The sequence below is a fragment of the Neofelis nebulosa genome, chromosome 6 (genome assembly GCF_028018385.1).
Source record: "Neofelis nebulosa isolate mNeoNeb1 chromosome 6, mNeoNeb1.pri, whole genome shotgun sequence".
In the NCBI taxonomy this organism is placed as follows: Eukaryota; Metazoa; Chordata; class Mammalia; order Carnivora; family Felidae; genus Neofelis; species Neofelis nebulosa.
This window is the reverse complement of record NC_080787.1, coordinates 55,346,551-55,366,550: the sequence shown is the minus strand read 5'-3', so window position 1 is coordinate 55,366,550 and position 20,000 is coordinate 55,346,551. Positions and strand designations below refer to the sequence as shown.

At 36.1% G+C, this 20,000-nt stretch overlaps 1 protein-coding gene across 1 annotated transcript in view; it reads right to left on the bottom strand.

Annotated features, from left to right (window-relative positions):
• Nucleotides 1-248: 248 nt before the first annotated feature.
• Nucleotides 249-20,000, bottom strand: part of TINAG (tubulointerstitial nephritis antigen) — an 84,100-nt gene continuing 64,348 nt past the window's right edge. The window contains exons 10-11 of the mRNA XM_058734292.1: nucleotides 10,156-10,201; nucleotides 249-691 (exon numbers count right to left, since the gene is read on the bottom strand). Coding sequence (XP_058590275.1) covers nucleotides 557-691; nucleotides 10,156-10,201 — 181 coding nt within the window. The 3' untranslated portion in view covers nucleotides 249-556. The remainder of the gene's footprint in view (nucleotides 692-10,155; nucleotides 10,202-20,000) is intronic.

Here is a 20,000-nt window from a genome sequence, read left to right as displayed (position 1 = left end):
GGTGGCGCAGTCGGTTAAGCGTCCGACTTCAGCCAGGTCACGATCTCGCGGTCCGTGAGTTCGAGCCCCGCGTCAGGCTCTGGGCTGATGGCTCGGAGCCTGGAGCCTGTTTCCGATTCTGTGTGTCCCTCTCTCTCTGCCCCTCCCCCGTTCATGCTCTGTCTCTCTCTGTCCCAAAAAAATAAATAAAAAGCGTTGAAAAAAAAAAATTTAAAAAAAAAAAAAATAATAAAAAAAAAATAAAAAAAAAGACAAGCACTATTACACTTTTGTGAACTATCAAAGTCAAAAAGAATACTATCTTGAGAGGAAGAAAAAGACAGCCAGAGAACCGTAAAGCCATTTAGCTACTCTGCTGTCCTCTGTTAGTGTTTTTATATACTTAGTGATATGAAGGAAGCAGAAGCAGGGAGCCTGGGGTGAAACAAGAAAATAGGCACATTATAATAACAATGTGGAGAGACAAAGATTCCACTGTCACAGAGAACCTTACTTTGCTTAATTTCAATTTGAGGGGTTACTTAAGTGCACGGCCTTATGGAAATTTAATGATATGTTATGGTTCATCTGAACTTGTCAGTTGGCCCCAAGCTGCGATAATCAACTTTTCAATGTCAGATTCATTTACTCCTCGAAGAATCCTGAAATAGCCATTCTCTCCCCATGACTTTCCCCAGGAATTGGCAGCAATCTGCAGAAAAGAGAGAGAGAGAGAGAGAGAGAGAGAGAGAGAGAGAGAGAAGATGAATATCATAGTTGGATATTTAATCCTGACTATAAAAACACAAGGAACTCATGTAGCTTTAAATACTTTTGACTTATTATAGATCACAATTATTAAGAGCCTAAATATTTTCTAAATAAGAATAAAACAGTTATACTATTTATCAGTTACTTTAATATGCATGCACACTCAAGTTCACAATAACTAGACTTGGTATAAAACCTCTCAGTTCCCATGCGTATAATGGTAACATATATTTGTAATGCCATATCAAAAGATGTCAGACAAGCTGCAATTATAGTGTCTCCTATGTGATTTGCTCTGTGCTAAGCACCAGGGGAACAAAGATAAATAATATCTTATTCTGTGTTCAGGGAGCTTAAGCTAAACTAATGAAGGACAACAACATAAGCCAAGTACTTGGGTAGAACTATGCACAGGGTGCAACTGAAGACAGCTGAGGGCCATCTCATTTATTTGGGTGGTTCAGAAAAGTCATCATGGAAGAAGTGCTATATGTGATCCATATTAAAACCTGGGAACAAATGAACCAGATAAAAACAGGAGGAAAGGAGATTCAGGTAAAGGAAAACAGTAAAAGCATAAACAACAGCAAAGCATGGAGCAGCATGAAGCCCTGAAATGAAGCAATGAAATTATTGTAATTAGATCATAAAACAGAAGCAGGCTGGTGGGTTATGAGGCTGAAAGGGAGTTAAGGAAATACATACTGAGAAAATAATGGTGAAAATGATGACAAGGTCTTAAGGTACTTCCAGTAGGAGAGCAAGGTGGACAAATTTATATTTTGATGATATTACTCCATGTGATATGAGAAGGATGGATTTAAGAGGGTAAACACAAGAGGCAGGGAGACTAGCTAGTAAACTAGCCACTAAGTCTGATGTCTTAACAGGGGCGGGAGGACTAGGAAGAGAAATAGAGAAAGTATTTGAGAAATATTCAGGAAGTAAATTCAATAAGAATTAAACATTTTCTTTCTACTTTTATTTTTTATTTTAAAATATGAGATTAACTAAAAAGTTAGACTAGGTCCAGAATGTCTCCTGGGGTTTAGAGCTCGCCTGAATAAGTGTTTGGGGTAGGGGGTGAAAAACATTAATGGAGTATATAACGATTAACCTGAAGACTGGAAGGGAGTTAGTCCCTAAGTAAATGTAGCAGAAAAAGCCCTGAAGGATGTATTCCCAAAAGTGGGATTACTGGATCATATGGTAATTCTATTTTTTAACTTTCTGAGGGAACTCCAAATTGTTTTCCATAGTGGCCACACCAATTTCCATTCCCATCAACAGTGCATGAGTGTTCCTTTTTCCCCACATCCTCGCTAACACTTGTTTTCTCCCGTCTTTTTGATATTAGCTATTCTAACAGGTGAGAAGTAATATTTCATTGTGGTTTTAATTTTCATTTCCCTGATGACTAATGATATTGAATACATTTTCACCTATCTATTGGCCATTTGTATTATTTCAGGGAGAAATTGTCTATTCATTTATTTTGCCCATTTTTAGTTGGATTATGTGTGGTTTTTGCTATTAAGTTGCATGAGTTCCTATATATATATTTTGGATAGTAACCCCATATCAGATAGATGGTTTGCAAATGTTTCCTCCCATTGGTTGCCTTTTTAGTTTACTTACTGTTTTGCTAGGCAGAAGCCCTTGTTCCACTTGTTGATTTTTGCTTTTATCTTTGCATCTTTGGTGTCATATCCAAACAATCTTTGCAAGGATCAACATCAAGGAGATTTTCCCCTGTGCTTTCTTCCTGTATCTTTGTAATTTCTAGTCTTACATTTAAGTCTTTCATCCATTTTGAGTTCATTTTTATGAGTGGAGTACAATAGGGTTTCAATTCCATTCTTCTGCATATGGTTAAACACCTTTCTCAACACCAGTTATTGAAAAGACTATCCTTTCTCCATTGCCTCTTCTTGGTCTTTTTGTCAAATATCAGTTGATTATATGTAAGTGGGTTTTTTCCTGGGCTCTTGATCTTGTTCTATTGGTCCGTGTGTCTATTCTTATGCCAGTAATGTACTGTTTTGACTATTAAAATTTTGAAGTAAAATTTGAAATCAAAATTTGTGATGCCTCCAGTAATCTTTCTCAGGATTACTTTGGCAGTTCAGAGTCTCTTGTGGCTCCAAACAACTTTTAGGATATTTTTCATTTTTGTAAAAATTGTCATTGGAAATTTGATAGGGATTGCATTGAATTTATAGATGGTTTTGGGTAGTATGGACATTTTAACAATATTAATTCTTTTGATCCATGAACATGGGATATCATTTCATTATTTGTGTCTTCTTTAATTTCTTTTATCAATTTCTTATAATTTTTTATTATACAGATCTTTCACATCCTTGGTTAAGTGCATACTAATACATATTTTTTATTTTATCATAAATGAAACATTTTTTAGAATAGTTCACCATTAGCATATAAAAATACAACTGATTTTTGTATGTTGATTTTGTATCCTTCCACTTTGTTGATTTATTACTTCTAATAGTTTTTTTGATGGAGTCTTTAGGATTTTATATATATATGATCATATCATCTGCAAAGAGAGACAGCTTATTTCTTCTATTCTGATTTGGATGCCTTTTGTTTCTTTCTCTTGTCTAATTGCTCTTTCTAGGACTTCCAGTACTATCTTGAATAGGATAAGAGTGGACATCTTTGTTTTGTTCCTGATCATAGGGTGAATGCTTTCAATCTTTCACTATTGAATATGATATTTACTCTGTGTTTATCACATATGGCCTTTATTATGTTGAGGTATATTCCTTCTAAACCAAATTTTTGAGATTTTTTAATCAGTAAAGAATGTGAATTTTGTCAAATGCTTTGTCTATATCTATTGACATGATCATATAATTTTTATCTTTCATTTTATTAATGTAATGTATCACACTTATTGATTTGCTTATGCCAAACCATACTTACACCCCAGGCATGAATCCTTTTGTTCACAATTATGATCACTTTAATGTACTGTTGAATTCAGTTTGCTAGTACTATTTGGGGGGGGGGGACTTTTGAATCTTTATTCATCAGGGATATTTTATTTTCTTGTAGTGACCTTTTCTGGCTTTGGTATCAGGGTAATGCTGGCCTTGTAAAAAGAGTTTCAGAGGGTTCCCTCCTCTTCAAATTTTTGAAAAAGTTTGAGAAGGATTTGGTGTTAATTTTTTAAATGTTTGCATTTAAATTCCAGTTAGTTAACATACAATTTAATACCAGTTTCAGGTATACAATATAGTGATCCAAAACTTTGATACAACACCTGGTGCTCATCACAAGTGCACTCCTTAATCCCCATCACCTATTTTCCCATCACCCCATCCGCCTCCCCTCTGATAACTATCAGTTTGTTCTCTATAGTTAAGAGTCTGTTTCTTAGTTTGCTCCCTCCCTTTTTCCCCTTTGCTCATTTGTTTTGTTTTTTAAATTCTACACATGAGTAAAATGATATGGTATTTGTCTTTCTCTGGCTGACTTTTTCCTTATCATAATACTCCCTAGCTATAAAGCAAATGGCAAGAATTCATTCTTTTTTCATGGTTAATATTCCATTACACATATATAGCACATATTTTTTATCTATTTATTGATGGACACTGGGCTGTTTCCATAATTTGGCTATTGTAGATAATGCTGCTATAAATATTGGGGTTCATGTATCCCTTTGAATTAGTATTTTTGTATTCTTTAGGTAAATACCTAGTAGTGTAATTGCTGGATCACAGGGTAGTTCTATTTTTAACTTTTGAGAAGTCTCCATACTGTTTTCCCGAGTAGCTGCACCAGTTTGAATTCCCACCAAACAGTACAAGAGGGTTCCCGTTTCTCCACATCCTCACCAACATTTGTTGTTTCTTGTGTTGTTGATTTTAGCCATTCTGATGGTGTGAAGTGATATTTGATGGTAGTTTTTTTGGTTTACAGTTCCATAATGACTAGTGCTATTGAGCACGTTTCATGTACCTGTTGGCCATTTTTATATCTTCTTTGGAACTAAGCGTATTCAGATTCTTTGCTTGTTTTTAATCTCATTATTTGTTTTCTTGCTACTGAATTGTATGAGTTCCTTAAATATTTTGGGTATTAACCCCTTGTCGAATACATAATTTACAAGTAATTTCTCCATTCCAGGTTGACTTTTATTGTTACTTTTGGTTTTGTTTTTGTCTTGCTGTGTGGAAGCTTTCTAGTTTGATGTAATCCACTTGTTTATTTTTGTTTTTGCCACTTGTGCTTTTGGTGTCCTATCCTGGAAGTCATTGCAAAGATCAATGTTAAGGAGTGATTCCCTGTTGTCTTCACAGTTTCAGGTCTTACACTTAAATCTTTAACCCATTTTGTGTTAATCTTTGTAAATGGTGTGAAAAAGGGGTCCACTTTCATTCTTTTGCTTGTGAATACACTTTTCTCAACATCATTTATTAAAGATATCCTTTCCCCAGCCAGCCATCAGTTAGGCTATTTTTTCTGAGGTTAACCTATCATTTAAAAAGCTCTACCATTTTTAAATTTTCCTTTTTATCATTTACTTTCAATTGTTTTATTATTAAATGCCTGGGCATAGTTTTTTTGTTTTTTGTTTTTTGTTTTTTGGTTTTTTTTTTATTTCTCCTTCCTGGAGTTTATTGAGCTCTCTGAATTTTTGGGTTCATGTCCTTCAGTTTTGGAAAACTATTGGCTATTAAGTTGTTAAATATCGGGGCGCCTGGGTGGCTCAGTCGGTTAAGGGTCCGACTTCAGCTCAGGTCATGATCTCGCGGTCCGTGAGTTCGAGCCCCGCATTGGGCTCTGTGCTGACAGCTCAGAGCCTGGAGCTTGTTTCCGATTCTATGTCTCCCTCCCTCTCTGACCCTCCCCCGTTCACGCTCTGTCTCTCTCTGTCTCAAAAATAAACGTTAAAAAAAATTAAATAAATAAATAAATAAATATTGATTTTGACTCATTCTCTCCCTCTCTCTCTCTCTCTTTCTCTCTCTCTCTTAATCCTTCTGAGAATACAATTACACGTCTGTTAAACTGTTGATTGTGTCCTACCCTTTGTATTCACATTGTTCTGTATTTCCTTCTTTCATTGTTTTTCTCTATGTACTACAAATTTCATTGACTTTTATTTAAGATCACTAATTCTGTTTACCATTTAACCCATCCAGCAAGTTCTTAATTTCAAACATTGCACTCACAAATTCAATAATCCATTTATATATATATATATTTAAGTCCTTTGTTAAAAGTCTCCATCTTTCATGGGGCACCTGCATAGCTCAATCAGTTAAGCAGCTGACTTCAACTCAGGTCATGATCTTGTGGTTTGTAAGTTTGGGCCCCATGTTGGGCTCTGCACTGACAGCTTGGAGACTGGAGCCTTCTTTGGATTCTGTGTCTTCCTCTATCTCCACCCCTCCACTGCTCACACTCCGTCTTTCTGTCTCTCAAAAAATGAATATTAATTTTTTTAAGTCTCCATCTTTCATCCATATTTTTAAAATGATTTTTACAATGGCTCTTTTAAAGCCAACATCTAAAGTATTATCTATTGATAGTTTTTCCCCTTAGTTATTGGTTACATTTTTCTCCTTCACATATTTCAGAATTTTTAAATGTAAGCTGGACATGTTGTCCTAATAATTATAGATTGACCTGGGTATTATTTTCCTAAGAAGTTTAGCCCTTTCTTCTCCTAAAGAGATATGGTGAGGAATTAATCACCTCAATTTGTGCAGAAACTGAGTCAGGTCAGGGCTGGAGATAAGCTTTTGTTAAACTCATTCCACTCCTGGTTTTCTTCCTATATTTGGGGTTTATGCCTATGATGTGTGTGTTTCAGGCTCTCTTCCAGTGGGACTCCTACTACAATATCTTCAAGGCTGCAGATTTCACTCTGCCTTCTCATTCCCCTCCTTAGCTACTCACACTGTTCTAGCAACTTATTAAATATTCCATGGAAAGAGATGGCTTTGTGTTTGGGGTTCATCTAAATTCTAATTCAGCTGGATTTTCTATCTCCCAGAGGTATCTCTCTCTCTCTCTCTCTCTCTCTCTCTCTCTCTCTCTCTCTCTCTCCCCTCTTATTTGAAATGTAACCTTCAGCTTAAACCCAGACCTACCGAATGTTCACAGTATGGAAAATTGTCCCCATATTCAGCTCTCTCTTTTCTATAAAAATATGGTTTGGCATCTGTCTTTCTCTATGTTTTCACTCTTACGTGGTTCCTGAGAAACTTAACAGGAACCCATGGGGGAGGGGAAGGAAAAAAAAAGAGGTTAGAGTGGGAGAGATCCAAAGCATAAGAGATTCTTAAAAAATGAGAACAAACTGAGGGCTGATGGGGGGTGGGAGGGAGGGGAGGGTGGGTGATGGGTATTGAAGAGGGCATCTTTTGGGATGAGCACTGGGTGTTGTATGGAAACCAATTTGACAATAAATTTCATATATTTAAAAAAAAATAAAAATAAAATAAAAATATGGTTTGGAAAATTAATTCTGATACTATTTTCAACTTATTTAGTGGTATATATGGCTTATTGTTATGTATTAAATTTTACTCAGTAGTGGAAGTCATCTCTTTTTAAAATTTTAATTTACTATATCATAGGCCTACATGTAAATATTTTAAAATGTTCATATATAATTGTGGGGCAATAAAACTTTTCTGAACTTCTCAGTGCCCTTGCAAAAAAAACCTCTAATCTACTGGTACACAAAGGGTGTATATGATATAGAGACACAGAATATTTGCTTTCACTTCTGCCAGAAATATTTTATCTTCACATTCAATGAGAATAAGATCTGTAGCCATTTGTCTAGTTAATTGATCTGATCCAAAAGGGTAATAAAACTTCTCTTATCTCCCCAAGAGGGCCAAAGAGTCAGAGACCAGACAAGGTCTTAAATTAAGCCCCATGGTGCCAGAAGTACTGGAATATTATCTCTCTTGGTTTTTACATGTTAAAAAAGGATGAAGTTCAGCATTTGGAGACATTATCTGTATTCATCTGACCCTTGCAAAGACATATTTTATTCCTAAGGGAAAGGGTAAGAACATAGGACCCTTTCCATCTCATTTTAATAGAATATTTTTTTTTGTTCCTTGCAGAAAAGGAGGAGATTGCCTGTCTCCACTATATAAATGGAGAAAATCCATTGTTCTCTGTCCCTCATTTATGAGGTATCAGCTGCTACTTGTATGGAAAAACATTGTTGCCTCTTATCACTGCCAGACTGAAGTGTGAGGACTTATGTGGTGACATCTGGCTACTGATCTGGATGTAAGCATCAGTAAAGTACTCTTTTCTTCTGACCCATGTTTCTTAATTCAAGTAGGATAACATCTCAGACCCTTCATAATTCTAGCAAAACAGTAGTACTAAGTAAGAATTTCATATTTTAATTAACCCAAATATTAATTTTTATATAAAATGAAAACTATTTTAGTGACCTGACTAATTTTTCCTGATTGCATAGATCAATGTTATTCATTCAGTCAAGCAACAAGCATTGCGTAGATACCCATTATGTATCAGTCACTCTGCTCTGTCCTTTGGATACAGTAGTTAGTAAGGCAGACACAATACTGGCCCAAGATGAGGATACAGTTAGGTGGAGAAAATATTAACTAAAATGTTCAATTTAATAAAATATGATAATTTTTAAATTTGATTCTTATATTCCTACCACTGATATTAATCAATTTATCTAAAAGAGTCACAGCAGAAAGGAATCCTGATTTTATGCCCATGAAATAGTTTTCTTAGAAAATTTTAGATAAGTAGTAAGTTCAGAATTGATAGGAATTGCAACAAAAGTAATCTAAAAGGATGGCATGCATGTATGTGTTGAATATATGAGAATGAGCGAGTATATGTGCATTTGTGTATGTCTGTGTGTGTGTGTGTCTGTGTATGCATGCATGTGCATGTTTGTGTACACCATCCATGAGGCTCTAGGGAGGAAATGATGAGGTTGAAGGTGAGAGGGTCACAGAAAGTTGTTTGTTTGTTTGTTTGTTTGCACTTTCATTCATATTCACTCCACAAATAGCTATCAGGTGTGTCAGGTGCTAAATGCTAAAAACTGTTGTGAATTCAATACATTAACCAAATTATTTGTTTTTGCCTGTAAATATTATATTATTATGATACTGAATAACTGTTTAAACTCATTTAGTAGTAATCCTATATAGAAACTTAATTGTAGGCATTCAAACAACATATCCCCTTTCACAAATTATGAATTTTAACTATGTAGCATTAATGTTAATTATTGGCTACTGCAAATTTTCTTTTCTTGAAGATAATGATATTTAAGAAAGTTAAGGTTATTTTAAGTTTATTTATTTTGAGACAGAGAGCACGTGAGCGAGAGCAGGGGAGGGGCAGAGAGAGAGAGAGAGGAAGAGAGAATCCCACACAGGCTCCACACTGTCAGTACAAAGCCCAATGCAGGGCTCAAACTCACCAATCATGAGATCATGACCTGAACTGAAATCAAGAGTCAGATGCTTAACTGACTGAGCCACCCAGGCGCTCCAAGAAATCTCAGTTTAAATACAAAGAAGCATCATTCTACTTAAAAGCAAAATACTTCGATTTGTCAACAAGACAAATATAAGAGGTGACCACATATGAGTCACTGTGATGACTATCACTCCTAATATTTAGGTCTATAAGTTATAATATGCTCTCTACTGTATATATTCAAATTCGAATTTCATAATAATTACCATTACCTATTCATTCTATTTCTGCCTTTTTGCAGAAATTAAAATTAAAATGCATATAATATAAGGACCTGGAACAATTCATCAAAGTTCATTGTAATTAATTGGATATTTGAGATAATATGTTCCAGTCCTCTTTAAAATGTTTCTTATGTGTAACCTTCTATTAATTTTTATACTAGACATTGTTTCTTTCTCAGTGAAGGAACATGTATTTGTTATAATTGGCAAAAGCAAAAATAAAGCACTTTACCACTATGAGAAATATGTATACTTTATATCAGTACCTAATATTGATACTAACATTACAAAGGCACCATCCATAGCAAAAATAATGTGAGAACACAAAACTGACATATGATAGAAGTCTAGCCATTACTTTAACATGGATGAAAACAAAACAAAATGTTTTCCTGTTGATTCTTGCTTTGAAGAAAAAACACTTTTTCTTCTTCTATAATGTGAAATAAGAGGAACTGAGGAAAACTGTTACTTTAATACAAATGATTATAAAGAATTTTCTGCCGGAGAAAATACCATTATTACAAGTAATATCACTGTAACTTAGAGTGACTAAATAACACAAACCAGGAGGTAGAGACACAGATGATTCTAAAATAGTCACATCACAGTAGAAATGCAGTTGGAAAGAGGCACCTACCCAGAATTTTTCTTTCCGTCCTTGTGCCCCTTTCAGTGTGCCCCATCTACAGATAATAATAAAAACATATTGACATGGTTAAAAATATTTGATTTGCATTTTGATAAAATGTTTCCATCTTGTTTTACTATGGAAGTGCCATCATTGTCCTACAAAAATGTGGCTGCACAGTTTTCATTTTTACCATAACCTTATTTACTTGCTCACAATATATTCCTCTATGTCCAAATGGCTTAAAATCATACTCATTTGTCAAAGAAAATAAACTGTAGGACAACTGGGGCATGGAGGTTTTTAAAGTATTTAAAGATGTCTCCCCTTCACATCTAGCTCCCTGAAACTCTACTCTAAATGGCATAAACTAAAAATCTCCAAGATGGCCAACAAGCATAATATAAATACAGATGAATGTCCTCAATAAAATAATTTTTCATGAAATATGTATGTGTGTGTCTTATTTTATAAAATGGGTAGGTACCTAATGTGGACTTTCTGTTCACACATGTAGGTATGGAAAGCCAATGTTTTACTCCTAGCACTGGTCCATTTTCAGTGTGGCATGTAACAACCCACAAAGAATCCAAACTTCCCAAATATCTCATGTTTTCTCTTGACTAAATCCAGTGATGGAGATGTTAGTAACATGTTCCGTCTACTAATGACATAACAAGACTTGTCTGATATCACAAAGTGGGAGGTGTTAGGCACAGGCTCCAAATCCCATGTTCTCCTTCATGTTATATTTCTCTCTAATGCATGTTTCTCTCTAATAAATGTACAGTCCCCAACTGCAGCATGTCCTGAACAGCAACAGTGGTATGTGGAGGAACCATGTGGACTACCATGTTCATGTGCTCTGATGGATTGTGAGACTACAATTCTGCCCACATACAGCCCTGCCAGTCCATCTCTAGTAGTCCAGATCTCAACATCAGAGTTCCTTAAAGTTAAATCCCTGTATCCTATATCTGGAAGAGATACACATCCATTCAAATATTTTCAACATGTCCATTTGCCAGAAAGCTGCTTTTAATAGGGTACAGAATAAAATGATGGCACCATAGCACAGAGGTATTGCCTTAAGAAAGCAGGTTTATGGTGGAGATCATGGCATTCAAGAAAATACATTAGTGCATTTAGATCATTTGACACAAAAAAGGAGGGGGAAAAATGATGTGGAAGTTGGGATAACACTGAAGAACAAATTTCCTTCATTTTTTTTCCGATCGAGGCTAGGAGTGTTCATTGCCCTGGTCCCCATCTCTCTCTTGGTTTTCTGCTACACACAGGGATAGTAGACTGGAATAGTTTAAGCTTTCAAATATTCTGGGCAGTTTAATGGGTAAGTTCAAGCTAGTTTAATTCTGAAAAACATTTTGCAGGGGTTTTTTTTAATTAATTTTTAAAATTTTTTAATTATTTTAAGAGAGATAGAGAACAAGCAGGAGAGGGGCACAGAGAGAGGGAAAGACAGAATCTCAAGCAAGCTCCACACTGTCAGCCCAGAGACCAACGCAGGGTCTGAATTCACAAACCATGAGATCATGTCCTGAGCTGAAGAGTCGGACGCTTAACTGACTGAGCCACTCAGGTGCCCCTATTCTGCAGTTTTAAAATTGTATTTACATGCTTGTAACTTTTGTATAAAAAGCTATCACGAGGGGCGCCTGGGTGGCTCAGTCGGTTGGGCGTCCGACTTCAGCTCAGGTCACCATCTCGCGGTCCGTTGAGTTCGAGCCCCGTGTCGGGCTCTGGGCTGATGGCTCGGAACCTGGAGCCTGCTTCCGATTCTGTGTCTCTCTCTCTCTCTGCCCCTCCCCCGTTCATGCTCTGTCTCTCTCTGTCTCAAAAATAAATAAAATGTTAAAAAAAAATTAAAAAAAAAAAAGCTATCACCAGTGAAAATTATAAGTGCCTCCAGATCTTCAAAGGTCATTCCCGTACTTCAAGGAGTAGGTCATATCTGAAACTTCAAGTTGCCCATTTTCTACTCATTCATCGTAACTATCCTAACAATTTCAGAAAGCATTTACCTCAATCAAACTTCCTTCCAGGTGCTCCGGCTACTAGTTACTTTAGCTATTTACATAAAATACAAGAAAAAATTAGATGTATCTAAGGACATCTAAGATGTATCTCTCCAAAATAAAACAGGCAGGAGAGGAATCCCATATCTGAGATTCCACCAAATACGGTGAGAAGTTCAGGGCACTTTGGTTTGAGGAAAGATAGAGCCTTCTAAGAAAGCAAGCCCAAGCAAAAAAGAGGTATCCAGACAGGACAAGCTTGATCCAGTAATTAAGCCGTGATCAAGAAACAGTAGGAGTTGGGGCATCTGGGTGGCTCAGTCAGTTAAGTGTCCTACTTGGGCTGAAGTCATGATCTCATGGTTCATGGGTTCAAGCCCCACACTGACAGCTGGGAGCCTGGAGTCTGCTTTGGATTCTGTGTCTCCCTCTCTCTCTCTCTCTCTCTCTGCCCCTCCCTCACGTGTGCTCTCTCTCTCTCTCAAAAATAAATAAAGAAACATTAAAAAAAAGGCAGGAGGAACAATTGAAAGGATAATTCTCTGTCACTCAGATCTGTCCAAGCTCAGCTCTCACACTGGATTCAGGTAAATTTAAAAACCAGAGACGGCTACTGCACTACAGATACATATTGCATAAAACACACTAAATACCACTCAGAAGGGAATACCCAAATGTGTCCTTCCCCTTTTCTAAGATCTTTCTAACTTCTTGGGCTCCAACGCATTGACGACTGTGCGTGGGAAGACAAAGTAGTCCTCAACAGAGGGAGGTAAAAAGACACACAAGAATAATATGCCCTAAGATGAGTACTGCGTTTGTTATCTAGTCCATTTCAGAGGCCCCTTCACACTCCCAGAACTACTGAGACACTGGGGACAGAAAATTGACAAATGCACGTGGGGTTAAGATTTAGCAAAATAATAACTACACATAATTCCACTACCAACAGATCAGAGACTAAATTTAAGCAAACAGAACATTTTCTCAAAAGGGAGAAGACACTTAAGAATGTAATTGTTTGGGGGCGCCTGGGTGGCTCAGTCGGTTAAGCGTCCGACTTCGGCTCAGGTCATGATCTTGCGGTTCGTGAGTTCAAGCCCCGTGTCAGGCTCTGTGCTGATGGCTCAGAGCCTGGAGCCTGTTTCAGATTCTGTGTCTCCCTCTCTCCCTTACCCTCCCCTGTTCGTGCTGTCTCTCTCTGTCTCAAAAATAAGTAAATGTTAAAAAAAATTAAAATTAAAAAAAATAATGTAATTGTTTGTCTTATTCTAGTATCACCAAACAAATCAAGAGTCGGACGCTTAACTGACTGAGCCACCCAGGCTAAACTCAAGTAAACTACCTCAGTTTAGAGACATCTAAGAAATACAAATGACTATTTTAACTTTTGTTCAATGGCTCGTGTTTTTCATACATTCCCTACATTTTGTTGAGATTATCTAAATAATATTTTCAATGATATAATAGACAGCAATAATTCTTGTTTTGCAAATCTATCAATGTCTTGGGGTTGCTATACGCCTCAGGAAACACTACTGCTTGTTACAACTTTACAGGCATTAGTTAAAATACTTTTGTAGCTCAGAGAGAATGCCAACATTCAGAGTATTACAAACATTCTCAAAATGGACAGAGAAGAAAATGAAGTCTTGAAATAGAGGCGAGAGAGGAAGAAGAAAGGAAGGCCGCTGACTTTCAGAGTTTCAGAAACTAGGATGCTTGTGAAAGGAAATTATATACAAAAGATACTAACCATTATGCAAAATTCAGATAAAGAGAAAATATCACACCTCACCAAGGAAGCTATTGTACAGTTCCCTATGTTACAGCCTCTATGTCAAGTGACAAGCAAGGTCCATCCATCACTGGGTCTAATGTTTGCACTGCAAATTTCAGTTATCTTTTCTTGCCTGTATCTTTTTTACACAGTTTCTAAGATGGTAATCAACCCATAAAGTCGCAGTGGGGTATTACAGAGAAATACACCTATGGGTTGTTTTCTAAATATCTCATGGCCTCTGAAAGGCTGGGAAAGATCACTTTGCCCTAGGAGAATTCCCACTACTATCATAGCAAGTTCATGTAATTAAAACCTTTACCCAAACAAAAATAAAGGTTAATTAGTACAAAGCAAGAAGACTACTTATATTGTTCATTTATAGGAGAGAGTTCCTCTCTTCTTGGTCTATGAAGGGCATTTCTCTCTCTCTCTCTCTCTCTCTCTCTCTCTCTCTCTCTCTCTCTCTCTCTCTCTCTCTCTCCCTCTCTCTCTTTCTCTCTGTATATATGTATATGTATATAGTTACAGTTATATTTCTGAATTGTGGTACTAGACTTTGGCTTGCCATTATACCAGTAGGCTGAAATTTCTAGAAATAGTATTTATTTTCACAGATATCCTCTTGTAAACCAATGGCTATCTTTGAGGACATAAGGGTCTTCATTACATTCATACAGACTCTAAATTATTTATACTCTTCTTTATTCAGTTATACAATTTCATTTTAAGGACTATTCATAAACATTTTAGTTAGACCAGGACCATAACCTTAATCTGTTGAGAATGTTTCCTTAACCCTGCTAATTTAAAACAAATTATACAATAGGGTCACAAGTTTCAAAGATCTTGATAGTAGCTTTTCTTCAAAAACTTCTACTTCACATGAACTTTAGATTGTTCTTTTGCATTTTTCTACCCCATTAAGTTAAACTGTTCCAATTATTTAATACCCATTAATACTTCTTTTCTCACAAACTTTAGTGACATCTGGAAAAATGCTACTATTGAGAAAAATCTGGCCAACTATTGTACTGCATTTGTTGAGGACGCCTGAGAATGGATGGTGAGTCTATGTTTACATTTCTCACTTCAAGCATGTGATCATTTAAGCTCTTCCTGTTGTATTCATCTTATTTGCCCACTTTTAGATAGCTCTGGAAATACTACTTTTTGCCTAATATCAAGAGTCTTTCTGGAGAGACCATAAATTCTGTGGAGTGAAACTTAAAACCCATTAAAGAATGATGTAAAATTTTGTATCGCTCAGGTACTAATGTTATGAATTTCATTATACATGTTCTCTTTAACAAGGATTTTGTTCTTTTCAGATAACTGTGCTAATCAATACTACATTTTCTGAAAACCATATTTTAAGCTATTTCTAGATACTAAAATTATTGGACCTGAATAACTACTATAACTACTTTGAATAGGATTTTAAATCATAGTCTTGCTGTTGCTGTTGCTGTTGTTGTTGCTGTTGTTGTTTGTCCCTTGGTTTTGGTTGATTTTTTTGTTTGAGGGCCATACATTCAGTGGTGGTCATATTGGATATGGTAACTAAGAGAGCCGAAGGTACAAATTTCTTAAAGTAATATGTATATTCCCATAAATATCTCTTTCAAAAAAAAAAAAACACAGGGTGTCTTGTGTACTTCATCCACTTATTTCTGCCTTTATTCAGCAAACTATTGTGTAGTACAAAGAAGATATATCTGTTGCCTTCAAGAAGCTGACAATCTAATGAGAGTGATTGTTTCAATTATTTAAGACCCATTGATACTTCTTTTCTCTAAAAATTGAGTGATACCTGGGAAAATGCTTGTTTTGAAAAAATCTGGGCTGCTGTCATAACACGTTCCCTGAGGATGTCTGAGACCTATTGGCTTCCAGTACGGAATGAGAAATATATCTAATGGGAGGCAAATAAAACATAAGTAGAAAATAATTTGAACCCAAAATTCATTTGAATCCATAATTGCTGCTTTTATAAAAGCATGTTTTATTTTTATTTTTCTACTGGTTGCAGACATAGAAATTAGCTGTCTGCAGAAGGCAAAGACAGCTCCCTTCACAGAACTGAGTAGAAATTCTTGAGGTACAAATGGAAGTGTAGAGTTTTAGGCACAGTAAGTGCAAAGTCAAGCAAGAGCCAGTAAAACTTCATCTTAGCCTATTCTAAGAGCAGCACTTAGTCCTGTGGGACTGGAGAACAGTGAAGGGAGCAGCAGGAAATCAAGTTAGGAAAGCACATTTATCTCAGGCCATCATGAGAACTCATAACCACCAACCTTAGCATTTATAAAGTTGGGGCCAAGAGTCATTCTAATATGGTAATGACATTATCCAGATAGTCTTTCAGAGAGACAACTGTGGTGTTAGCATGGAGATAGATTCCAGAGGAAGGAAGGCAGCATTAGATGAATGTTGGTCATTAATGCAAGATATAATGAAATTCTGAATGTGAATGTAAGATCCATAAATGAAATATTGTTCATTCTTTTAACCCCTGTATCTCCAACACCTAGAACAGTGACTGACATTCAGAGTCAACCCTAAATATATATTTGTTGAGCAAGTGAATTGAACTACACTGGCAGCAAGTGAATTGACGTGAATTGAATGAACAGGAGGACACATATTCAAGAGCTATTTTGTAGATAAAAGTGGTGGATACTATTATGCTAAGTGAAACAAGTCAGTCAGAGAAAGACAAATACCACAGGATTTCACTCATATGTGGAATTGAAGAAACAAAACAAACGAACATAGGGGTAAAAAGTAGAGAAGCAAACCAAGACTCTTAGCTATAGGGAAGAAACAGATGGGGAGGTGGGCCAGGGTTATGGGGGAGGGTAGATTAAATAGGTGATGGGGATTAAGGAGGGCACTTGTGACAAGCACCGGGCGTTGTAGGTAAGTGATGAATCACTGAATTGTACACCTGAAAATAATAGTACACTGTGTGTTAACTAACTGGAATTTAAACAAAAACTTTAAAAAAGTGATGGAATTTGTTGGCCAGTTCATATTGATAGGGAGAAGACAGAGTCAAGATTAACTCTAGGATTTCAACGTTGAATGAACAGGTGCATCCAAAGTGTTGTTATGTGCACTTCACATTGCACAGAGATGTGTTCCTGATGATCAGGTCAACGTGTCATTGCCTAAGACTGTAATTACAGAGTGGCTTCATCTACTTTTGAGTTCTCTCTACTTACAGTGATTCTGCATATTAACCTTTAAATGCATGACTTTTCAGGGCTTCTGACAGGTAAAATAGTGTAAGAACCAAAGAAAGCTTATTATATAAAGAAATTGTGAAAGAGCCTTTCTAAAGATTGTGGAATTCTTCTCTGAGAATATTATCTCTTAACTCACATGTCAAGATCACCTCTGTTCAAGAATCAAGTTGTTTAAAGCAGATCTAACATTCATCTAAGAATCTGGAGTTGCAAGGAAAAAAAAAAGTTTTATTTTATATTGATGGTAGGTGTAATACACTGTAGCAGAATCATCTAGACCGAAATGTTGCAATGCATCTGACAATTTACCACTTCTGGGATCCCAGCCCAGTCTATTCTGGGCCCAGTAGACTGACAATAGGAATTCAAATTCATGTTTTCTGGGCAGACCAATTCTGTATTAGTGATTATAGATCCACACAGATAAAAAAGAAAGTTTTGGACAGTGAATGTGTAAAGAAATCTTATGCAGTACATCCTACTAGAACAGGAAATTTAGGAGGAAAACAGGGAACAAATATATAAGAGAGCCTGATATGGAACACTTCTTATTAAGGAAATGAAAGTCAGATAGGATATAAGTATAAAAAAACCCACCAGATGAGCCTCAAACCAGTAACAATGATATGACTACTCTGGATATAGAATTTTGTTTTTAAAGGTGAGATTGTAGATAGATAGACTCTCAGCTCCCTTTACACAAACATTTGGAAGATTAGTACAGTAAGAATGAGGCAAAGATAAGCAGACTTTTGTTGCCTTATGAATGTTCTACCAGAGACACTTTGTAACTTCATTCAGAAAAATACTCATGCCTAGTGAGTATAGCAATGTTGAACAAGATAGAGAGATTTAGGGGGTACTAATTAATGCTAGCTCAAAGATGAAACAAAATAGATTGTACAGGAAAGCAAAATCAGATGAGGGCATTCCCCATCTCCCTTCATTTTCTACTGAAGCAAAATTAAGTCAAGTCAGGTTTACTCAATCTAAGATCAGATACTTTTATTGATATGTTCTGCCAAGGGACTACCAATTTTGTCATAGTTTGGAGAAGCAGATGGAGATTTGTGAAAAATCAAATATTTTTTGCATGAAAATGTCAGAGATGATTGTGCATTCCTAATATTAATTAATCATTTTACCAATACTATTTACTGAGTTGCTGATATATTGCTTATCCTATTCTATCCTGATATTTCAGGAAGCAAAAATATTGTAAGTATAATACCACACATAATTTGACCTATAAAAAGGAGTATAGAAGAAAATAACAACACAGTTGTGCCCAGATATGCTCTGGTCATAATGGTCTGCTGGGGTACTAAGAGAATGAAAGCCCTGTATATAATATATTGACAGAATACAGGTAAAGATGTTCACAATCATGTGAAATGTCCTTAGGAGAGAGAGTACAAGATCAAAACTATCCATCATCAACAATGACAATTAACTAGGGTAGTATCTTATGAAGATATACTTCAAGGGAAAACTTCAGTCCTTTAGATGTTAGGAATAGAAATGGTTGATCTTCTCATAAAATCTCAGCACTTAAGGAGACTCGGAGATTATAGTATAATCCAGGCTATGACTCAAGCTAAATTTGACCCACTGCCTGTTTCATAAATAAAATTTTATGGGAAAAATAAAGCTCATTTATTTACATATTATCTCTGTGAGCTAATGGCAGAGTTGAGTTGTCAAGACCAAAAGGCACAAAGAATTAATCTGACTCTCCTCCAATTTCTTTTTTTTAAACTTTATGCATTTAATTTGAGAGGCAGAGAGAGGGAGAGAGAGAGAGAGAGAGGGGCAGAGAGAGAGGGAGAGAGAGAGAATCGCAAGCAGACTCCCTGCTGTCAGTGTGGAGCTGGGCATGGGGCTCAATCCCACAAACCAGAGATCATGACCTGAGCTGAAATCAAGAGTTAGACACTTCACCAACTGAGCCATCCAGGTGCCCCTCCACTCCAATTTCTTTGCTTCATAGGTAAAGTAACTAAGGCTTAAGGAGGTTAAGTAACATTTCAAGCTATACAGAAAGTGAATAAATTGGTACAAGCACAACTAATAACACAAGCAATAAACAATAGGACTAGCAGAAGACAGAAATGGGTGGAATCATTTACAGTTGAAATGAGAGAAGGCATACAGGCCTTGAATAGCTTGTAGATAATGCCAAGAGAAAAGGAGGAGAGGCCTGAGAAAAGAGCATGAAATAACGCCTAGAGCTACTCCGTGCGCATTCAAAGAGGTATCACGAAAGGTTTGGAAGGAGGAGGATTGTAAACAACCATAAAAAGGTAAAACTGGTGATGGTGAATAAAGATAGATTAAAATGGAAAAGTATAGGGTTGAAGGCACAAAGAACAGTTTGGCCATTATAACAATAATCCAGTCAATGTTGTGTTCATCATACCTAACCATCTCACTTGTATCCTGAAATTTAATGAATATAATCATAACAATAATGGGGATGGAAAATAATATTTACTGCATTCATTTGAGGCTCAAAATAAATCATCAAACCTGTCACTTAATATCACAAGTAGTATTCATTCAGAAATTTATATTTAAATTTATATTTCTGCAACCTTTCCCTTTTTATTGTAATGTAGACTTGGCCTGACTTTCTTTTTAGTCTTACTAAAGTAGTCTGTTATATCCTACATGTTTCTGTTTAGAGAAGACATTGTAAATTGCCATAGCAACACATGCCTTTTAAAAAAACCTGCCAATCCATTCATTCATCAGAATTGTCATATGTATCATATTCCTGGAACACAGGAT